The sequence below is a fragment of the Podarcis liolepis genome (genome assembly GCF_965112155.1).
Source record: "Podarcis liolepis genome assembly, chromosome: 10".
Lineage (NCBI taxonomy): Eukaryota > Metazoa > Chordata > Lepidosauria > Squamata > Lacertidae > Podarcis > Podarcis liolepis.
The window spans coordinates 32,412,583-32,436,090 of NC_139562.1; the positions used below are offsets into that span (position 1 = coordinate 32,412,583).

General features: G+C 45.7%; 2 protein-coding genes across 10 annotated transcripts in view; one reads left to right on the plus strand and one right to left on the minus strand.

Moving 5' to 3' along the window:
* LOC310687526 (suppressor of cytokine signaling 1-like) overlaps nucleotides 1-8,849 on the minus strand; it is a 12,818-nt gene extending 3,969 nt beyond the window's left edge. The window contains exons 1-3 of one of the 3 annotated variants that reach the window (XM_083462687.1): nucleotides 7,421-8,849; nucleotides 5,753-5,805; nucleotides 3,274-3,384 (exon numbers count right to left, since the gene is read on the minus strand). The gene's annotated coding sequence lies outside the window, so the exon portion shown is untranslated. Of the gene's footprint in view, nucleotides 1-3,273; nucleotides 3,426-5,752; nucleotides 5,930-7,420 lie in introns of those variants that run through there. The other 2 variants (XM_083462685.1, XM_083462686.1) reach the window with 2 other exon arrangements.
* SERHL2 (serine hydrolase like 2) overlaps nucleotides 6,816-23,508 on the plus strand; it is a 23,049-nt gene continuing 6,356 nt past the window's right edge. For 2 of the 7 annotated variants that reach the window (XM_083462663.1, XM_083462669.1), the window contains exons 1-6: nucleotides 16,107-16,700; nucleotides 18,665-18,814; nucleotides 19,204-19,317; nucleotides 20,344-20,385; nucleotides 20,618-20,637; nucleotides 21,463-21,537. In XM_083462663.1, the coding sequence (XP_083318789.1) occupies nucleotides 16,628-16,700; nucleotides 18,665-18,814; nucleotides 19,204-19,317; nucleotides 20,344-20,385; nucleotides 20,618-20,637; nucleotides 21,463-21,537 (474 nt within the window). In that variant the 5' untranslated portion in view covers nucleotides 16,107-16,627. Of the gene's footprint in view, nucleotides 7,198-10,867; nucleotides 11,020-16,102; nucleotides 16,701-18,664; nucleotides 18,815-19,203; nucleotides 19,318-20,343; nucleotides 20,386-20,617; nucleotides 20,638-21,462; nucleotides 21,538-23,508 lie in introns of those variants that run through there. The other 5 variants (XM_083462666.1, XM_083462667.1, XM_083462664.1 and 2 more) reach the window with 5 other exon arrangements.

Genomic DNA, 23,508 nt, shown 5'->3' on the forward strand with positions numbered 1-23,508 from the left:
TCCCCCCCAGGTGCGGGGCTGGAAGAACTAGGTCGGGGAACAGCGGGAAGGCGCGCTCCGCCTCCCCGCTGTTCCCCGAGCTTGTGGGGCTGGCGATGGGGAGAAGTGCGCTGAGCCCGGGACTGCAGGCTGCTCTGCGCAACCCTCGGAGCCGGTCTCCCAAGGGTTGCGCAGAGCTTCCTGAAGCCTGGAGAGCGAGAGGGGTCGGTGCGCACCGACCCCTCTCGCTCTCCAGGCTTCAGCGAAAGCCTGCATTCGCCCCATAGGACGAACACACATTTCCCCTTCATTTTTGGAGGGGAAAAAGTGCGTCCTATAGGGCAAAAATACGGTAAATCATAAACATCTAAAGGGTACCAAGCTAGTCAAAGCAGCCATGTTAGTCTTTTGCAGCAAATGGCAGCAAATAATGATTATTTCAACATGGTTGCCTGCAGTGTTCTGGCATGACTAACAATAGTTATGAATTGTACCAAAATAGCTCATAACTGCCCCACTCCCAGCTTCTGGCAGAACTTGAAGTTTCCACTGTCCTTTGGAATTTTAACACACATTTCAGAATAATTTCTCCACATTTCCAAGAACCATCAAACTCTTTTCTTAACGTCTCATATCATGGTGTAAATAAATAAACAATAAATTATTTTGTTAAAACTTTTTTTTTTTAAGTGTATGTTGCTTCAAACCAGGAAAGGATCTGGAGCAGCTTTATTATTATTTAATACAGCTGTTTTGTGCAACAGCACTTCTGTGCAACAGTAACATTTTAAAAATAAAAATGCCTTGAATGTGCCTTCCGTAACAACCGGTGAAAAAGAGAAGGCCACATCCTTCCCTTTGGGTTGATGGAAACACTATGGAAGTAAGGGGTGTGGCAATAGAAAAACATCACCACACATTTAAATACCCCCCCCCCGCAATGCACAGTGTGTTCATGGGCAAGTAGCATGTGGTCTTACACTGGGTTTTCTTCCTTTATTGAGATTTATCTGTGGTTTGGGAAAATCCAAATTTAGTGGGGAGAAGTAGTAGCTGTCACTAGGATGAGGATGCTGTGTGGCCGCCACAAAAAATCAGACACACACACACACACACACACACACACACACACAAATTGCTTCAATCCACATTAAACTTCCATGTGGGTGAGCCCTTAGGCTGGGATTTGGCAGACCAAGGTTCAAATATCCACTCAGGAACCTCAGTGTATTACTGTCTCTCAACCTAATCTACCTCACAGGGTTGTTTTGAAGATACCGTATTTTTCCGTGTATAACACGACCCCATGTATAAGACGGCCCCTATTTTTTGGAGCCCTCAACAGTTGCTGAGCTTCTTTTGTAAGTTCGCTGAGCTGTTGAGCAGCTTTTCGGTGATCCCTCACTCTGGCTGACGGAACTGGTGCTGTAATACACCACATACTGGCACTCACCAAATACTCTTCCTAAGCTGGGAAGAACAGGTAAGCAGCCTCCTCTCCAACATTTCCCTGCTACTGCCGCAGCACCAGCCCTCGCTTACTTAGCATATTAACCCGTGTATAAGACGACCCTCAATTTATCACAAAAAATTCAGAAAAAAGGTCATCTTATACATGGAAAAATGTGATAAATTGTGCATGTATATAACACCCTGAGCTCCTTGAAGGAAGGTAGGATATAAGCTTCAGAGAAAGGAAAAGAAAAAATAGGGCTTCTTACACCATTTGTCTTGGCCTATAGTATACTACAAGGGATTATATTTTTGAGATATTCTTAGCATGGGAGATGGATTAAAAAGGAAACAATGTGAGCCCATTAGCAATACTGATGTAAAATTAAAAGAGAATCTCTGGAGAGGAATCTAAAGCAAACATATTCACATCCTGGTGTTAGGGGAATGCTTTTGTGGGGCATCAAAAGAAGATTAGATAGATAGACAGACAGACAGACAGACAGACAGCTTCTTTTATGGCTTTTGATGGTTCATGCCTACTCAAGGGCACTGCAAAGGTCACAACTATTGCTCAGGGCAGAGTCTGAAATCAGTGGTCTCTGTGTGCACACACCAAAGGATGGAGAACAGTTTGAATTTTAGGAGTAAGAGAAAGAGTTCCAAGTTTTGCAGCTGGTAGGCAAAAAGCAAACTAGAGTGGTGATGAGGAGTTGCAAAATCAACCCAGATTCAACTTAAGACTCGCCCCACCTTGCATATTTGTAAATGAACAGATAGAAGTAGATCCTAAAACAAAATGTTACAGTGTGAAAAGTTTGTATTCAGGATTCCTTCCAGCCACAGTTTTTTTCTAGGATACTCCATTCTATTACCACCACCCTCCTTCCCCTCCTCCACTCCATGCGCACAGACTCACCATCCTGTGACCACTGAACACGCTCCATCTTCACTGGGTTGTTGAAGAATTTTTTTCTCTTTTAGTTTTTCCCCTGAAGTTGCTTTGCATGTTTGCAAAGCATGGGTTTCCCCTAGCCTGCTGACATGAATGGAGCCATTCTCCCCACCCCAAAAAGTTTCTTTGTACTTTTGCAAAACTTGGGTTTCCCCCCAAGCCTCCTGCTATCTCCCATTTTGCCTACAAAAGATTGTGATTCTGAGAAAATGTTCCTTTTCACACACGGCAATAAAAAAACACAATTTCTCCAGTATTCTCTCCTTATAAGGGAACTGACCCAGAAGTGCATTAATTCTTGGGGATGTGAAAAAAGTTGCTGAAATTATGGAATTCAAGAGCAAAGAGAGAGAGGCGATGCTCTGACCAAGCTGCCAATACTGAGTAGACGTGGGCTGCGCTGCAAAATCAGTTCCTGTCGCACAGTATGACTGGCACAAAGAACCGTTATATATGAACTGGGACTTTTGTACTCCCCATTTGCTCTCCTGATTGGGGCGGCAGGGGCAGGGAGAGAACCTGATACAACAAAAAAAAGGTAACTCCCAAAGTCTGACTCTAGACTGGAGCAGAAATGATGTTTGCCAACTGAGAGGCATCTTATCACACAAAGATGATACTGAAAGTCCAAACTGGGAAGGTGAAGAATCTTAGCTAGCAAATTCTGCACTGTTCTGCACTGTTGCGTGTGTGTTGAGTTTTTATGCTGCTGTGCACCATCCTGATATTCTATGAGAGGGCGGTACATAAATACTTTAAAAAATAAACAAATAGCAAAAATGATAAGAGGGCCTGAAATACAGAAGCTGCAAACATTGAAAAGCATAGGAGGTACTAGGGGAGAAAGCAGCACAGCAGAACAGGAGAGAACATGCATTATCAAGTACCTTGAAAGCAGTTCTTGGAAGCGTGCTGACTCAAATTCGTATCAGAGGTTCTTCCTGCTAACAGACTGTCAGCTCCCCAACGAAGTATAGCCATGAAGAGCGGCTGCCAGTCTATAATTAAACCGCCAGAGAAAGCCTGTGATATCTTCACACTGATTAAAAAGGCAGAGAGAGAAAATGATAGCACCTCCAAATGCATGTTACCTTTTTTTATTTAGTTAGTTTAACAGTAATTATTATAAATGAATTATGTGATTGAAATAATCACATCTTGCAATGTTATGAGACATTTGATTATAAGTATAAAACAGCAATGAGGATCTAATCATGGTTATTTGAGGCAGTACTCTGTTCTATACAACCACTTCAATCTCAGAATGGGGTCAGCTGTTCTTACAGAAAGATAAGCATGGGCTCCACACTTAAAGAAAGATGCTACCTTTGACTTATTAATTTATGCCACTGGCATCAATGCACAAAGTAGGAATGCAGGAATCTCGGGGTTATGCATCAGTTCTGTGACCGAACAGGAACATTATAGGAATGTGTTGCCAATGCAGCCAAAGGAGGCTCATTTCTTTTATTTCTCAATCCGAACAAAAATGGCAGATGGTTTATTCATCAAAATGTTAAGTTTTGCGAGTCTTAACATTCGAGTAAAGCATCTGGATCTTCCATTTTGGTTACAATGCAACACTCCTCATCGGACTATGTTGGACAACTATTTAATACCAACAATAGTGTACCAAATTACACCCCACACTCATATTGTGACTGACCAGATTTTGTTACAAACTAATGCAAAGTGGTAAGTGGTGCTACTCTTGTCTTGCCATACGTCAGGAAAATTCCTGACATGTCCTGGTTTTCGGGTGTAAAAATGGTGCCAGGGGAATTTTGCCAAACAGTCAAAATGTCAGAGAAAATCCAGATGTATGGCAATGCAATGGAAAAAGCAGCGTAAACAGCTCAAAATATCACTCTTTTTGGGATAGGTTTCCCCCAAAAAGCTTATTTTCTTTAAAAAAGCTCAACAATTTTACTTTTTAAATTTTACTTTTTGAAATATGGCAACCTTCTAGCTGCTCTTGAGAACATAGATATGTTCATATCCATTAGTCACCTGCTCTCAAAATACCAATATTATACCAAATGGATATAGTCTGAACTTCGCAAATCCATATGACCCCACTTTTTCCACACAGGAACACAGAACATAGTAGCTCCAAATTATATCTTTTACTAAGGGAGAATTGTCTCAAAATTCATGCCCAAGAAATCTCACCCTTCCCCTAACCCTTCCTAGCATCTTGCCCCCGCATTAATGGAACGGAAGCACTTTGGAGAACATAGAGCATCTCTGACTAGAACGCTATTTTAGGAATGCAGATAAAATGACAAAAAAACTGACAATACAGCACATTTTAAGGAAAGGCAAAGGATGCTTTGAACAATGACTGCAATGGCACTTTTTGGGTTCCCCAATAAATTGGTATTCAGAGGCACGTGGGCTCCAATACTGGAAGTAACAGAGCTATCCTGACTAGGAGGAGCCTTTACAGCCATCCAAGGAGGCAGCCATTACTGTCACCTTGTAGTAGTGAATTGCGCTGTGAAGTCTTTCCTTTCGTCCGCCCTGTATCTCCCAAGATTCAGCTCTAATTTCACGAGAGAGGAAGAAAACACTTTCCCCAATCAAATCAGTTTTCTAAACCAAAAATCCGCAAACATTTTAACTTTTCACAGGGGACTGTTTTTGTTGCCCTTTTCTGAACTTTCTCCAGCTCCACAAAACCTCTTTTGAGGTGTAGCATCCAGTAGAGACAGTATTCCAAGTGCTAAGCAGCAGTATTGGGTAACTGACCTCCTGCTCCAAACGATCCCATCCTTTGTGTCATATAATGCAATTACTCAGGAGTGACACAAGCAACATAAATATTAAGCATTCAGTAGTACCAGCTTACAGCCAAGAGCCCTCTAACAAATCCAGTATGACCATACATAGAAATTCCTAGATTTCAAAATATAATTATACAGTATTTAGAATAAAAACACTAGTTACAATGCCCCCTATATTACAGCACCTGCATTTTACAATTATTTTCCGATTACTTGGCAACTGAAGAGCAGTCTTCCAAGTGACCAACAAACGAACACTTGCTTTCATAGCAGATTATGTGTTTAAAACAGGGCATGGCAAAATAATACTAGGCAGTCATTTCTCAGGGATGCGTTTGTTACAAGATCCAGCACCGAGCACAGGACTGGATTAAAGGATCTCCAGTGCCCCATCCAGCTCCAATTTTATGCTTTTCTAAGCTTTGAAGAACTTCAAGGGGCTCACAGTGAACTAGCTTGGGTTTAGCAAGCCTATTCCGAGTGGGAGCCCCTGAAGTGGTAGCACAATGCACAGAAGCAACACCAACTGTTCTAGGTCACGTTGCAAAGACTTTAAAGCAACAATCAGACGCATACTTACTTAAGTGGAATATGTATCAGTGAAGAAAGAGGACCCTTCTTCCAAGTAAACATCTGGGGTAAGAAGACCAGAAAGAAGACCATTCAGAGGATGAAGAAAGTGGACACAGAGCATCTCTCTCTCACCCTCTTTGTAATATTAGAAGCCACAGCCATCCAATGAAGCTGAATGTTGGAATTGGCTTCCCCTAACCGTTCCTAGCATCTTGCCCCCGCATTAATGGAACGGAAGCACTTTGGAGAATTGGCTCCCATGCAGCAATAACCACCAACTTTAAAAGAGAGTTAGGCAAATCCATGGAAGATACAATGGCTATTATCTCCAATTCCCAGGGTCAGCAAACTTTTTCAGCAGGGGGCCAGTCCACTGTCCCTCAGAGCTTGTGGGGGGCTGGACTATATTTTTTGGGGGGGGGGAAATAAATGAACGAATTCCTATGCCCCACAAATAACCCAGAGATGCATTTTAAATAAAAGGACACAATTCTATTCATGTAAAAACATGCTGATTCCCAGGCCATCCACAGGCTGGATTTAGAAGGTGATTGGGCTGGATCCGGTCCCCAGGCCTTTGTTTGCCTACCCATGCCCAATACCAAAGGCATGGTCCCAATGACTAAGAAGCACAAGTGGGGAGTATCTCTTGCACTCAGGCCCTACTTGTTGTGAGCTTCCCATAAGCATCTGGTTGTCTACTGAGAAGAGGAGACTGGACCAGACTGGTCTTGGGCCTGATCCTGCAGGGGCTCTTCTTGATTCGGCGATTGCCACCAGATTTCTAGAGCTTTCTAGGGTTAGCTGCTCTAAATCAAGTCCGGACTTCTAAATCAAGAGCACGGTGTTTGCAACACCAACATCTGTTCTTGTTTAACTACTTCTGCAGTCTCTCTTCATCGCCAGGAGCTATTAAAAAAGGCTTTGAGGTTAGCCACTGCTTCCTTCCCGAGATGTGACTCAAACAACCCGTTTGAAGCAGGCAGGGGTAACTAACTGCACAGCTTTCCATCGGGGGGGGGGGAGAGACAGAAGCGGGGGGAACCAGGTCTCTTTCCCGTCGCCAGATCAGCTCGCAGGAACACCCCCCCCCCTAATTGGTCCCAGCTGCGGATCCTTCCGCGGCATTCCTGCCTGCCTTGGCGGCGCCCGGGCAGCCGAGCGCTTTGTCTGCGGGGCTGGCGGCTGACCCCGCGGGCTTCAGGGCGCCTTCCAGGGCGGGAGGGGAGCCGGACGCACCGTTTGCGTGCTTCGGCAGCGATCCGAAAGCCTTGCGCGGGAAAACAGCAGCAACACTTAGGAGAACGGCCAGTTTTGTCAGATATAGGGCTGGATTCAGACTAAGTCCATTGAGCTTAGGTCCCAGTCAGGATTTAACATCAGCACCTTCGATTTCAAGGAGACCCAAACTTAGCTTGCTTGCACCCGGATCCTAAGCACGGCTACTCTCTAGTAAGTCTTATGAATTCAATGGGGATTCCTCCCAGGTATGTGGGGTTAAGTTTGCAGCTTCAGTCTGGCTCTTACCTTCATGACGTCGGTGGCTTAACTGGTAGGGGAACCAGATATTCCCTATAGCCCCCCCCCCAAAAAAATCTCCGCTTCCAGTCGCCCCCCCCACCCGTCTTCCCTGAAGCAGCTCAAAAAAAAAACAAAAGGAACTTTGCGTACTTACTTCATTGCACTTTGCTACAAAGCCGGCGAATCTTTTCTTGCTGGAGAACCCTGAAAGGTTTGAGCATGGAGAAAGAAATGTACTCAGTTTGCAAAGCTGTGAATGCCTCTCTTTGGCTGTTTAATGAGGGTAAACCCCCACCAAACCTCTCGATTTCTTTTTGCAGCGAAGAGTGGGAGAAAAAAGTCCCCCCCCAAAAAAAAGCGAGTAATTAAAAAAAAAAAAAGACAAGGAACCAAATGAAGAGTAAGATTTGGGAAGTGCGGAGCTCTTCCGAGCCAGAGCAACGCGCAGCTCCAGCTCCGGGCACGCGGGCTTCCCGGCGGAGGGGGGTGTGTGTGCGGGGGCGCAGCAGTTTTGCAGCGCGTCGCGTGCGGGAAGCTTGCGCGCTGCCCAAGGAACCGGCCTCCAAGTTCCTCGTTCCAGGAATGGGCACTTAAGGGACAACTCGCAATTGCCCCCCTTACTCAGAAACGCTTGGGGGGGGGCTTCTTCTTCCCTACTCCGCTTCTTCTCCCCGCCCGTGTGACGCAACAGAAGGTGCCCATTAATGCAAAATCAAAAGAACATGTTCGAAATGAGGGGAAATGCTTGCATTAATGACCGCCAGTTGATAATTAGCATTTCCACTGCACGGATTTCGGCGCTGAAGCAGGGCCCGTCAAGAGTTCCAGCCCCATCTGAGAAACTTCCATTAATTTTGTACAATGCAGAGTTCTCTTGTTCGGCCATTCCTCCCAGGAGCTCAAGGCAACATACAGGGTCTCTCTCTCTCTCTCTCTCTCTCTCTCTCTCTCTCTCTCTCACACACACACACACACACACTTTATCATCTTCACAACAATCCTGTGTTAAGTGAAGAGAGCAATTGGCCCAAGGCCACCTGTCCTAGTGCCTGATGCTCTGTGCACTTGAGGCTGCTTCAGAGCGTGGCAAGCAAAATCCTACAAGCTACAAAAGCAAATTTAATGCCAAGGATTAGAAACCGGTAGCTGTTTACTCGTTTGCTTTTTAATGATTCAATCGATAAATTAATTCAGTTTAAATACATTTATTAACTACTCTGTATTTTTAGCCCACATATTTTTAGCCCACCTTTCAATGTTTTTTATTTAAATGATCAATGGGGGGCTTCCAACAACATCCTTAAAAAAACGAATCTGGGCAGCGGGGCAGCGGCAGGACAGGGAAGGTCCCATCTTCTTAACCATATAACAGGTCATCAGAGCCAGAGCAAAGTCAAGCCTTACTAGGCAGAGAGTTCCGTACTGTCGCTCTTGCCACAAAGAGCACCTTATCCTATGTACCTGCTGGATGTGCTCGCTCAGCCAGGGTCAGGACCAAGTGAAGAGGCTGCCCTGCTGGTCTTAAAGAGCAGGGAGGCTGATAAGGGAGAAGGCAGCATTTTAAGTATTTGTAGTCTGCTTTTCACTCCAGTCCCAAGGCAGCAGACAGTAACATTAAAAGCACAATTACCATAATATTAGTAGCAATCAAAAATAAAATCAGCAGCAAAAGGAAAAATAAATAGAATAATATAATGGACCCAAGTTTTCAGCTTTAAAGGGTTAAAAAATCAGCACTTTGAATTGTGCCTGGAAACAATCCAGAAGCTGATGCAACTATTCTAACAGAGGTGTAATGTGCCCCCTCCCCAAGAACTAGCTCCTGGTAACATACTACAGTGGTACCTCGGGTTACATACGCTTCAGGTTACAGACTCCGCTAACCCAGAAATAGTACCTCAGGTTAAGAACTTTGCTTCAGGATTAGAACAGAAATCGTTCTCCTGCGGTACGGCGGCAGCAGGAGGCCCCATTAGCTAAAGTGATGCTTCAGGTTAAGAACAGTTTCAGGTTAAGAACGAACCTGCGGAACGAATTAAGTACTTAACCTGAGGTACTACTGTATCAGATTCTGGGCCAGTGACCCATGCCTGGATGTTTTTCAGAGGTGGTCCATGTAGAGCACATTGCAGTAATCTGGTCTTGATAGAACAGAATGGGGTGTCACAGTGGATAGCTCCAGGGCTTCTTTTTCAGCCAGAACTCCAGGGCTTCTTTTTCAGCCAGGTGGGTGCCATTGTGATTCTAAGAAAACAAGGGAGGTGTTCATGGAGAGTTCTGGCACCTCTTTTTCTAGAAAATTGGCACTAGATAGATCTGACTTCTCTAGGAACAGATGCAGCTGGAACACCAGTCCAGAGTGACCAAAAGCACTCTTGGCAGCAATCAAGAGCAGGAAAGAATTGAGGTTTGGGGGTGGTTGACTTTGTACCTCCTATGTATCCTTTCCACATCATCGGACTTCACAAACTGAGAAGTATTCATGACATGCAGTTGCTGAAGTTCTATCCACTGGATTTGCTCTAACTGTGGCATCCAAGTTGTACCAAATTGTACAGGGACTCAGTAAGTGTGGGGGGGGGGGAATGGGCAGAGATAAACTTTTCTCCCTCTCAGTATTACAACCCACAACCATCCAGTGAAGCTGAATGTTAGAAGATTCTGAACAGGCAAAAGGAAGTATTACTGTACCCAGAGCATAGTCAAACTAGAATTCATTACCGTAAGAGGTCCTAACATAAACTCTAGTCTAAGCCTCCTTGGATTCATAATGAGGTTTTCTCCATCTCTAGTCTCCATCATACCTACCATTTCATCACCCCAAGTTCTGCCTGGTGTTCTGTCAACCACCCAGGCCATTTCTTGATTCCAGAGATCAAGCACCTGCCAAGGAGTCATCAGATGGTTTCTGGGTTTCCATATGTTTCTACCCTTCTTGTGCAATTGCTGCCTAGGATTTCGAGTCTCTAGATAAATTACCAAAAGCTAGAAATCTCAAAATAATACTGAAACACAATGCGCCTGAAATATGCTTGTTACCAGTGTATATGGTGTTGGTACTCACCATGAGGTTGTTATAATAAATGCCACACTTTTAACATTTGGGGGGGGGGGAGCTGCGAGTACTGTATACCCTGGAGTACCTCCAGAAAAAAAACCCCACTGCTTGTAACATTTCCCAAACAAATATTATTTGGAATATATTCATAAAAATTGTAACACTGCTATATACCTGGGATTGTTTAAAAAAGAAAAGAGGGCTGTAGCTCTTTTTAATAAGTAGATTTACACTACATCTTTCTCTTTACAGCTTCCTTTAAGAATCCTTATATTTTGGTAAGTGAAAGATTGAGCCAATTTTCCTCCTGCCAGGAAGCAGATTAGTGGGTCTTTTCACAGAAGCTCCTCCCCTCCTTCTCTAGGACAAAACCAGTTCATTAAGGAACTGTGACAAAGGCTTTCCAGGAAAGTGATTCCTTTTTGATGCTGGTGGAGAAAGAACCAAAGCCCATGACACACATTTCTCCCTGTCCAAATGGGTTACCATGCTTGTTTGATCCCTATGTCCCTATACAGGTCTGAAACCTACTTTTCTTTTCAGATAGGAAGCCCATCTGGAACCCAGATGGCTGGTGGGATTTTGCTGTGGTGCCAGAGTGGTCACGTATTTCTGGGGGTACTCGGGGATACACAGCACTGGCACCTTCCCCCCACACTTGTCTGAATCGTGGCACTTACTGTAACAACGTCAAGGTGAGTATCGGCACATTTCCTCCCCACCCCCCGAAGAAAAGCACTGGGTATAGGGCAGGTAAAGAGAAAGCTGAGCAGAAAGAGGGCGGGCTTGCAAAACCCCAAGTAAAGCTCCTATATGGTGCTTTGTAAGCCCCAACAATCAGCTGATCATCAGTGCTTGCAAAACACAGGGCTGTGCCTTTGCCGGTTTAATTGTAGACCACATGGGCAAAAATGGGCCACCTGATGTCATTGTGATGCCAGGTGATTGTTATGGAAACCTTTGCTTTTTGCTACTCTAATAATAATAATAATAATAATTTATTATTTGTACCCTGCCCATCTGGCTGGGTTTCCCCAGCCACTCTGGGCGGCTTCCACAGAGACCAAAAATACACAAAAATGTCACACATTAAAAACTTCCCTGATGTCTTCTAAATGTCAGGTACAGTGGTGCCCCGCAAGACGGAAAACTCGCTAGACGAAAAAGTTTTCCGTTTTGGAGGTGCTTCGCAAAACGAATCTCCTATGGGCTTGCTTCGCAAGACGACAATGCCTTGCGAGTTCCTGCAGGTCCCCCCCCTTTTTTCTAAGCCGCTAAGAAGCTTATCAGCTGATCCGATCAGCAGATAAGCCGCTAAAAGCCGCTAATCCGTCAATGGGCTTGCTTCGCAAGACGAAAAAACCACTAAACGAAGAGAATCACAGAACGGATTCTTTTCGTCTTGCGAGGCACCACTGTAGTTGTTTATCTCTTTGACATCTGGTGGGAGGGCGTTCCACAGGACGGGCGCCACTATCAAGAAGGCCCTCTGCCTGGTTCCCTGTAACCTCACTTCTCGCAATGAGGGAACCGCCAGAAGGCCCTCGGTGCTGGATCTCAATGTCTGGGCTGAACGATGGGGGTGGAGACGCTCCTTCAGGTATACTGGACCGAGGCCGTTTAGGGCTTTAAAGGTCAACACCAACACTTTGAATTGTGCTCGGAAACGTACTGGGAGCCAATGCAGATCTCTCAGGACCGGTGTTATGTGGTCCCAGTGGCCGTTCCCAGTCACCAGTCTGGCTGCCGCATTCTGGATTAATTGCAGTTTCCGGGTCACCTTCAAAGGTAGCCCCACGTAGAGCGCATTGCTGTAGTCCAAGCGGGAGATAACCAGAGCATGCACCACTCTGGCGAGACAGTCCGCAGGCAGGTAGGGTCTCAGCCTGCATACCAGATGGAGCTGGTAAACAGCTGCCCTGGACGCAGATTTGACCTGTGCCTCCATGGACAGCTGTGAGTCCAAAATGACTCCCAGGCTGCGCACCTGGTCCTTCAGGGGCACAGTTACCCCATTCAGGACCAGGGAGTCCCCCACACCCGCCCGCCCCCTTTCCCCAAAAAACAGTACTTCAATTTTGTCAGGATTCAACCTCAATCTGGTAGCCACCATCCATCCTCCAATTCTCCAAATCCTCTTAATATTTTATTTGTGCTGGAGAACAGACTCCTGTCAGTCCAGTGCAGCTGGCACCCCAAAACTAGTATGTTTAACCAGATCAGTAGGAGCACATGAGGAACTCTGTAGTTTCAGTAATATAGAGTATCCTAAACAATTCCTGGGAGGGAAAGAGGAAACCAGCGTTTTTCCAGAAAAGGGATTTTATTCATGGAGCAACTGCAAGATCAATTACCGAAAACTATCCCAGATGGGAGGGGGAAGCAGCAGTGAGCCAAATGCAGTATAGTGTATATGGAGAGAAAAGGGTGAGAGCTGGCAGCACTGACAAGAGGGAGAAATTGAGAGAGGGAGAGGGGAAGAGGGTGCTGGTTGATTTTTAAACTTTCCTTCCTTGCAATTTGTCAAAAGCACTTCAGCAGAAGAGAGAACAGGGCTCCTCCATGAGGGAGTAAATCCAAGGGCAAATGAAGCTCATGTTCCCAAATTGTAGCAACAGTGGCGTAGCATGGGGGGTGCAGGGGGGGCCGGCCGCACCGGCCGCAACATCTGGGGGTTAGGGTTAGGGGGCGCAAATCCACGGGTTAGGGGGCATAAATCCACGGGTTAGGGGGTGCAAATTACTTGCCTTGCCCCGGGTGCTGACAACCCACGCTACGCCACTGTGTAGCAAGAAAACACCATGGAGCACAGTGGTGCAAAGTCATCACCAAACAGTGGCTTTCAGGAGTAAGTTAGGCAAAGTGTCTATGGACCAGTTTGTCCAAAAATGTATGAAAGTCCAAAGGTTCATGAATTCCAGAGTTGCACTAAGCCAGTATTTGAAAAGGCCAGTCCAATAACGCATCTGTCAATAGAAGTGTTTTTGAAATCCTGCTGCATTTGGAGAGGGGGCGGTCCAAGGTCAGTTATGGACAAAAACCCCTGTTCCTCATTCTCAATACTGTAGAGAGGTTCTAGGCACTGGGTATGTGTAAGTCTGTGGCTAGGTAGAAGATCACACAGAAGAGGTCAGGCCCTTGGTGTTCTCTATTAACCAGTGAGTATTATTTTGTCTGAATGGATGCAGAAGAGAAACTGGCCTTGCAATGTCTTGATAGTCAGCTGTGGGCAAGTTGTAGAGTGAGAGACAACATTGTGTTTTTGAATGGAGCTGAGCTAGTGTTCTCTAGCGGCAGATTATGTGTTTCTGTTGGTTTGACCAAGGCATGAATTCAGGACCACCTTCAACAGACTTGGAAACCTCTGTCTTCATGTCCTTCCCTGTTTTATCTCCCTTCTGTTGTGTTTCAGATTGATAGCTACCGGTACTTAAAGCACCATGCACATTGATAGTGCTTTCATTATAATAATAATTTAATAATAATTTATTATTTATACCCCACCCATCTGGCTGAGTTTCCCCAGCCACTTTGGGAGGCTCCCAGTATAGTGCTGCCAGGTAGCCTTGCCCCCTTGAATAGCCATCTAGCCAGGGAAGGAGAAAGAAAAGTGTGCTCCCACCACCACCACCGCTGGTGACTACCCCAGGTAAAAACCAAAAGTGGGGCACAAGCAGTGGAGGGGAGGAGAAGAGGGATGTGGCCCCCCTCCCCCCAAGCAAGCACCTTGCTGAAGGCCCCCTCAAAGCTGGCAGCACCTCTGTTAGCCATTCAGAAAATGCTTTAATAATTAAGTTACCATGGAAACACATCACCAAACTTTCCACACTCTTTTAAGTCTAAAGCCCAGACCAGGTATTGCCTCAGGGCAACCTGCACTGAATAGCTCTATTCACAGGAGACAATCTGACTAAGGAGACTCACTCTGGCTAAGGGTAAGGCTGGCTCTGAATGCAGGAGATGTTGCTTCACAAGAGATTTCCTGTTGATGCTTAATCTGATGCTCCAGCTGTTAAGTATATTACATTCTGTTAAGTATATTACATTCACTTTTCCGAGCCTGTTCCCTTAAATGAACATTGATTCCCTCGTTGATGATGTGATGCTTAGATCATTCAGCTTGTCCAGTAAAAATCATTTACTAGGATTATTTTGAATGAAGAGGTGTGTGGTATTCATTGCTTTCCAGTAAGGTCCGAGTTCCACTAAGAGCTGATTGACTTAGTGGAACTTGGATCTCATGGGAAAGCTGCTAAATACCGCACACACACCTGATCCATTCAAAATAATCTTTGCAAATGAATTTTACTAGGATTGATCTAGTTTTAAAGTGTTGATTCAATGTCAGGCAACCTCTGAATTATTTGCCGGCTAAGCCTGATAGGTGATGTTTCTATGGACTATTAAGCTAGAGCTGTGTCTGTACCAGAGCCTTGCTTGTCACAATTTCCTCTCAAATATTGTGGGGAACCGTGTATTTGTGTTAAACAAATGCGAATAGGAGAAACAATAACTACTTTCCACACTGGTCTGCAGTCTTCGTTCTGGCCAGGCTGATGTGCCTTACCATAAATTCTGTGCCAACAGGAATTCAGAAGGTAAAGCTTTTCCTGGCATGCACAAGAAGCAGAGGACATTTCATCTGCTTCTGATGACACAACAATTAAAGGCAGCAGGCCAGGGCACTGCTACAAGAAAGCTGGCAGCTACAACTCCAGCTCAGAAATGAAAATGTTTCACAGGTTTTTGCTGCAAACAAGAGAATGGAGCCTTTTACTGTACCACTGTGGATTGGAAGCTGGTATGAATCCATAGTGACTTCTGCTGTTCCCCATCATTTCTTGCTTGCTAATTATAACGGGACAGCAATTATTCTACAGTATTCAACTTTCAAGGCTGAACTCACCTGTAGTGGCCACCAGGGGAGGCTACATTGGACCATTGGAGCTGTTAGGAGCAAAATGTCTCTCACTATGACAAGAAGGCTTGAATATACCCAGTAAACTGAGGTTTTGGATGCAGCGCTTATAGGGATAACAATGTGTATGCATAGGCACACACCCAGGTGTGTGAAGGCTAAGCTACCCAGTATCAGGGATGGAAACAGATAGTATCCAAACTGCAGCAGTTTAGTTCAGTCAGGGGAGCTAAAAAGGTGCATGGGGTCCTTATTTTTCCTACAGCAGGGAAACTATCAACCCTGGAGTGGGACATAGCTATAACGTCCCCAAAGGCCTCATTCTCCATCCTCTCAGATTTTCCAGGTCAGCCACTGTAGGCTCAAGGGAACAAAATTATTCGTAGAGAGCCAGGGACCCATTGCACCTTGGACGCACACAGCTTCTGTCCAACAGGCAGATAGTTGTACATGTGACAGACAGCGCAAAACAGTGGAAATGTATAAACGAAGATGGTAAAATATTTTGCACATTTCAAGCTATACCAGTGACGAATGCTGATTTTAACCCATGATGTTCCTTGCTGCACCATTTCATACGCCAGCTTCCTTTCAGGCCCCTGGTCAAGATCGAATATCCCAGTTACAACTTACATTTTACAGGGCAACCCCATGCAATCATATTTACTGGAAAGCAAGTTTGGCAACGTTCAATGAGATTTCCTCCATGCGGTCTTAGCCTGTGCAAACTTACCTGGAAGTAAGCCCCGTGGAGCATAATGGGGCTTCCTTCCAAGTAAACATGCACAAGCTCGCGCTGTGACAATAGGATTCAATTCTTGCATAGGGTTGCATAGGACGCTCTCTGAATTCCAGAGCAAGGAAAAGGCAGAAGGAACGAGCGCCCGGTCCCTTTAAGAGCTGCAAGCTTGCTCTTTGCATCTCGCCGCACAGAGGGAAGTCTTTCTCTCTGGTTCCGGCAGCTGCAGATGGGGGAGAGAGTTGCTTTTCTTCGCACAGCTTGAAAGCCAGAGATCTGCGTCCCGCGGTGAGTGACTCGGCCGGATCATTGCAGCGGTCCCTTCGGGTCCGGTGCCTCGTACTTTCACGCCGTTACTTTCCCCCCTCTTAATTATTAAGCAGAGTTTTCAGCCTTCCACTTCGTTAATGCTCGACAGAGTTGGCGCTGGGTCAGCAGCTTTGGAGAAAGTCCCCTCCGTGGGCCTGTCCAGCTCTGTATTTCTAGTAGGAAAACGCCGACAGACACTTTTCGAGCCCTTCACGCGCATTATTGAGTGTTCAGGATTGTTAGGGGGCGACAAGGCAGGCCGCGGGCGGCACAACTTGTTGCAAAGTCCACCGCGTCTGACTCGACAATTCTCTGCTGGGGCTCTGTGTGAGACGCAATGGAGGAGAGGGGGCCTCTGAGCATGTGCAGCGACGGCCAACCCTGCCCTTCGCCACCGGAGCCATTCACCGGTACAGAGTCACAACTTTATTGTGCTTTATAGATAGTCCTGACCCCAGTGGGCCTGTTTTAGAAATTAAGCTTAATTAAGAAAATTAATGGGATATACGGGCACAGATGCGTGCAGTAAAAGTAGGTTAGTCAGTAGTCCTCCGATGTTGTGTCCAGCATTGCATAAGGGTGTGAGAGGTCAACGAGTAAACAGGTAAACTGCGGCTGCTTTATCTTCTCATTTTCCTCCTCTCTTACACAATAACCATATAAGTACTGATGCAATAGCATTGATTCAAATATTTATTGGTAACTTTAGGCACCCGCAGTTAAACTTGTTTCTCAGTTTTGATGTCAGCTGCGCTCTATGGAGGGAGTGCATACTGCCCTTAACTTAAAAATACAATTTCCACTTAGACTGCTTTTTATAATAATAATAATTTGTTATTTATACCCCGCCCATGTGGCTGGGTTTCCCCAGCCACTCTGGGTGGCTCCCAAAAGAATTAAAAGCACAATAAAACATCAAACATTAAAAACTTTGCTACACAGGGCTGTCCTCAGATGTCTTCTAAAAGTCAGATATTTATTTCCTTGACATCTGATGGGAGGGCATTCCACAAGGCAGGCGCCACCACTGAGAAGGCCCTCTGCCTGGTTCCCTGTGACCTCACTTCTCGCAGGGAGGGAACCGCCAGAAGGCCCTCAGAGCTGGACCTCGGTGTCCAGGCAGAACGATGGGCGTGGAGACGCTCCTTCAGGTATACTGGGCTAAGGCCATTCAGGGCTTTAAAGGCCAGCACCAACACTTTGAATTGTGCTCGTAAATGTACTGGGTGTTTGAAGCAGGGGTCCTGTTTCCCACCTATGTTGGTTCTTGTGGGAAGGGAGTGGTGAGCGTGGGCAAAACAGACACCTAAAGGTTCCACCTCAGTGCCAGGCTTTGGCTTGAGGCAGCCTTGAAGAGCCTTCCAAATGGTTGATTGTGCAGTAAATTTTGCTTTCTAATGGCGTTTGTAGTGTGTGCGTGCGCCAGTGGTGGGCAAAGGGTGCACAGCAAATTGAGAATAAGACCCTGAATATTGAGACTTGAGACTTGAATATTGAGAAATGTCATCACTGTTCAATCAGCATCCCATGTCACTAGCAACATTTTGCTGTGTTTTTGTATGTGCTGCAAGCCACCCAGAGTGACTGGGAAAACCCAGCCAGATGGGCGGGGTATAAATAATAAAATTATTATCATCATCATTATTACAATCATCATCATTATTATTGGACTTGGCAGCCCCCATCAGTAGGTGAGTGTAATAGAATGTGGCTCATGTTGGCTGAGGCAGAGGCTTGATCACCTCTGACATGCTCAGAGACATTTTGTTGGGGTGTGGTGGGTCAGCCTTTGACCTTAAGCTAATCCTGGAAGCCCATCATCTTCTGTATGTTTCCTTGCCTGGCAATGAGCTGAGAAGCTTCTGGAACTTCGGGGAAGAGCAGCAGAAACTCAGTGAGTCAAGAAGCATTTAATCATTGTCAGGTTCCAAATATCCCTAGGGGCAGACCGTCCCAATGGGTCCCTCATTCCTGCATCTTTCTGAAGGGGGTGGGAAGCCAGACAAACCAGCGCTGCCTGATATATTTGTTTCAGTGACTGGATGCACGGGGCCAGAATCTGTTTATCGACTTTTTGTTTGTTTATTTATTACATTTATATGCCTCCTTTTCTCTCAAGGTGGTCAGATAGTTCTCCCCAATTTATTATCACAACAATCCTGCAATGTAGGTTAGGCTGAGAGATGGTGTGACTGGCTCAAGGTCACCCAGTGATTGGGGATTCAAACCCTGGTCTCCCAGGTCATAGTCCAACACTCTAACCGTTATGCCACACTGATCAGCGTTGGTGTCCAGTGGTTATGAGACATAGGTGAGACTGCCTTCTCTGGTAACACTATCATCACCAGGAGACGCTTCTGTTGTTTCATTTCAGACATGATCTCAGAGATGAAGTTAATGGTCCCCTGGGGCCACATCGCAGCCAAGGCATGGGGATCTCCACAAGGCCGCCCTGTCCTCTGTTTGCACGGGTGGCTGGACAATGCAAACACTTTCAACAGGCTCATCCCCTTACTCCCCAAAGGTAGGATTCCTCGTTGGGTCCTGTGTTGTTTATTCCTTTATTTGAACAGCTGGCTAACAATAGTTAGTTGTGGTGCACAAGTAACTTAATACAATGAAATTGTAGTACAGTGGTACCTCAGGTTAAGTACTTAATTCATTCTGGAGGTCTGTTCTTAACCTGAAACTGTTCTTAACATGAAGCACCATTTTAGCTAATGGGGCCTCCTGCTGCGCTGCCAGAGCATGATTTCTGTTCTCATCCTGAAGCAAAGTTCTTAACCTGAGGTAATATTTCTGGGTTAGCGGAGTCTGTAACCTGAAGCGTATGTAACCCGAGGTACCACTGTATGTTATACAGGAGTGTGGTTTGGCACCTGACTTGTTTCCCTTCCCTTTGTTCTCTTTCAGATTGTTACTACATGGCCATTGATCTTGCAGGACACGGCCTGTCATCCCACCGCCCACCTGGGACAATCTATCACTTCATGGATTATGTGGGTGACGTGCGCAGGGTAGCAGCAGGTGAGCCTGTTGGATTTGTTTGTAGCCTGTAGGCAGTTTGAATTTCTCAGTGGCCTGGCTCTATATTTCTCCTGGCTGCAGCCAAGACAGTTTCTCTCACACTTCCTGATCAGCCGAAGCCAGCAAGTTCTCCCCAACCCACTTTCAAGGCCAGACATAAAACTTTGCAGCCCTTGCTTTAATTAGACAGGCTCCAAAGCCTCTAAAATAAAACACTTGTCACAACTGGCACATACATACAGTTAGTTTTACAGGTTGTAAATTCTCAGTGTAGCAATTCTCAAGAGTAGGTGTAAACCTTTCACCTTAATCTAGTTTGGTAAAACCGGTTAGTAGGCATTGAGCTTTGACATCATTCCTGTTTTTTAGTTGTGGAAGGCAAATTGTTACAGAGTTAATAATTGTGAATGCCCGTCTCAGATCCTAAAGCCCAGCCACATTGCATAGGGCGTAGCCTTGTTGTAGGAAATGTACATTGTGGGAGCTGAGCCTCTATGAACATTCCCTTGTGCAATTTAGGGGATTAGCTCCTATTGCAGCATTAACCATTTCCCAATTTCCCAACATCCTTTTCTTCCTGTGCAGCTTGTTAGCTGCCTGTTTATCAAAGAACTCAATCAAGCATTCCCTTTTAGAGGGACTTCAGATTCAAGAAGTATCTAAAGAAGTGTGCATGCACACGAAAAGCTTATGCCCAGAACAAACTTAGTTGGTCTCTAAGGTGCTACTGGACAATTTTTTAATTTATTTCGACTGCTTCAGACCAACATGGCTACCTACCTGTCTCTTGCCTGTGACAGCCTGCACTAGCTTTCCCCAACCTGGTGCCTTCCTGATGTTTTGCACTATGATTTCCAGCCGTGCTAGCTGTGGCTGTTGGGAGCTGTTGTGCAAAACATCTAGAAGCACCAAGTTGAGCCGTGATGTGGCTAATGTTTGTATTGTGATGCTGCCGATTGCCTGGGGGCTTGTGAAACCTGGGCTATCTGGTCTTAACTCATCCTCTCATTTGCTCTTTTTTTTTAGCCATGAAATGGAATCGGTTTACCCTTATGGGCCACAGTTTGGGTAAGTGACTCTTGTCCCCCGAGGAAGCTGGTGTTTCTCACACATAAGTGAAACCTCAACTTCCTGCCATTTCTCTTTCTCTTTGGCAAATCACTGCACCTCCCCCCCCCCTTGTTTGTTCACTTATCAAATTATGGTCCTGTTCTCTCATTGCTGGTCAGTTTATACCCTTTGGACTATATGGGTGGTCACTGTGTTCATATAAACCTGACTTCTTTTTTCTTTCCTACAGGTGGGAGTATTGCAGGCATGGTGAGTATATTCTTATCCGGGCATTTTCATTATTCCCTCTATTTCCAGTGTTCAGGGTTTGAGTGCCACTGATTATGTAGCAAGAACAACACCATCCATACACAAGAGGAACATATCAGAAGGCTTGGAAGAATTCTGTGCAGAAGTGTGTTAGAAAAAGGAAAAACAACAAGAAACACCCCCAACGGCCCAATGAGAATTGAGTGACCACACAATGCTGACTCAGTTGGGGTGGAGGATAAAGTTTTGGGGTGGGGGAAGGAGGAATAGAAGGGCTGGGATCTTGAACAGCAGCACCATAGACTGCAACACTGTGCTGTGGCTCCCACTTATCTACAGTAATAGCAATCTCCTTTCTCTGGGTGCTGATCTTTATGTTGCCAAACCTTCACCATCCATCCCCAAGAGGGACGGGTTGGCAGGCTCAAGACCCTCAGCTTTTCAGAAGTACAAAAACATATTTAGGAAACAAACTCTTAATAAGAGAGGGATTTTTAAAATTAGAAATAGCCCAGTGAAGACTGAGCATGCTCAGTAGGCATGGAATGCTGTCTGGCTGTTGGAAATTTAATAGAAAACCAAAGGAAGTGGACAAAGACTAGACCATCCTCCATAGGAGTATTCTACATTGCAACATTTTGTTGCAGGACTCACTTATCTATATAGAAATGCCTCTTCTCAAAACACAGTTTTTTTCTGTGACAAACACACAAGAGAATAAGAAATGCTATCTGGACAGCATGCTGGACAGAGGTGATAGAAATTACTTTTTGTTCCTGCGGTAAAAGAGCTAAACTTCCTTTCTTTTTCCCTCTGTCTTCCTAGTTCTCTAGTATTTTCCCTGAACTGGTGGACAAGCTGATCCTGGTGGAATCGTATGGGTTTTATCCTGCACCTCAGGTTAAATTCTATTATTTTTTTTGCTACCCTTGCAGTATAGTTGAGAGAAGCGGCATGAACTGAAGAAGCCATATAAGTTTCTTTGCTAATAGAAGGTGGTTATTTTTGAGGTAGTGTTGAGCCTGGTGTGGGGCATATGGGAGGCAGCCCCACCTCTGCCCTCCTTTATAAGGTGGAAGGCTAGTGGGTACATGGCAAGTAGGTTGGACAAAATACTTGTGCCTTTTTGACAGTGCCCAGGGTTGCTGCTGTAGATGCAGCACAGCTATTTGCTCTACTCAGGCCTAGGCTAGACGCTAAACACAATTTATGTAATTAGCAATTTTTAAAATCACAGATGTGGGTTGGAACCCTGATGTGAGTTGAGCAGCCACCTGTGCCATTTGGGTAAGTGCAAATTGCTGGCTACACGGACTCATGCCTATTTGCCTCAACAACTTACCGTATTTTTCCGTGTATAACACGCCCCCATCTATAAGACGACCCCTATTTTTGGGGATGCAAACTAAAGAAAATGGTTCCCCCTGGTTCATTCCCCCTCTTCTTGCTGTCCTTGTTTCCTGCAGGCAGAGCCTGAGGTGAGGAGGAGGAGGAGGGATGCCATTGCTTTGCTATGAGGTGACTCCCGCCCTCTGTACTCTCCTCCTCCTCCAACCACGGACTGACCTGCTCTGTGGTGGCACTGCTGCTGCCTGCCTGCCTTGCTGGCGACAGGAGCGGCTCACATGCTTTCTTATTTATTGAGGGAAGCGGGGGTAAGGGTGCGGGGAGAAGAACATGAAGGCGGCAGGCAACGGGCAGCCGTGGTGGCAGCAGCAGCAACAGCTGAGGTGAAGTGAAGTGGCGAAGGCAGAGGACGAAGAGGGCAGCGAATGCAATCATCTCCTTTTCGTTGTTATATTATCCTTCGGCTCCCCACAGAGGGAATGGCTCATGCCAGGGCTGCGGGAAGCAACGAGCCCTTGCTGTGCAGAGACCGCCGGTCTCTGGCGGCGGTGCTGGTGATGTGGGACGCGCTGTCTCTGGTGATTGCTCACACATCAGACCTGCACTGCCACACATGCGCAAAACCCACCTATCAGCTATTCCATTGGAGCCAGAAGCCGCAGCAACAGCAAATCCACACCAGCCCTTGTTGCAGCCACTAATAACACCACTGACTATCTCAGGCTAGCGGAAGCAACGAATCCCACGACACCAAAATGCACTATGGATAAGATGCCCTCCCATTTTTTGATGTTTGTTTTGAGGGGGAAAGACCTCATCTAATACACGGAAAAGTATGGTAGTCAAGTGGATTATCCCTTTTGTTAGGGAACTCACACCCCTTTCCTTTAGTGCTGTAGATTTCCAGAGTTATGAGGCAGATTTGCAAGGAAGAGAGGCACAACGGTCTGAATATGTTGTCAAAGAAACCGGAAGTCTGTGGTTACTGTGATTCCTGCTTTGCAGGAGTTTAGACTAGACGACCCTTTGGATTCATTCCAACTCTATGATTCTATTGGGAGGAGCCAACAGTTCAGGCTTAGCATCACGTGTAGATTTAGGACCAGCCAGTGGATATATTAACTTTGAAAAGAGCCATTCCCAGAGGTGTGTTAATTACTGAAAAGCAGCAAGGTACAGGAAAGGTGATTGCTCCTCCCCACATGATGAGACTTTTCTACCACTGCCACTTTTACGTCTTTTAAGTGCTGGCTTTAATCAGAAAATAGATAAGTAAATCTGTTTGCATATATCCTGTGAACCATCTTGGCTCCTGCACTGGGAGAGAGGCAGGGCAATATATAAAATAAACATTTAATTAAAATTTAAGTGATTTTTTTTCCCAGCTGGAAAGTATTTCTTGCAATTGTAGAGGCAGTGGGTGGAAGGCAAACTTCCCTCCCTTGCATGCTTTAGTTTCTGGGATGTGATTTAACCCAGCTCTCATGGCAATCTTGGAGTCAGTCAAAGTGTGTAGACAAAAAG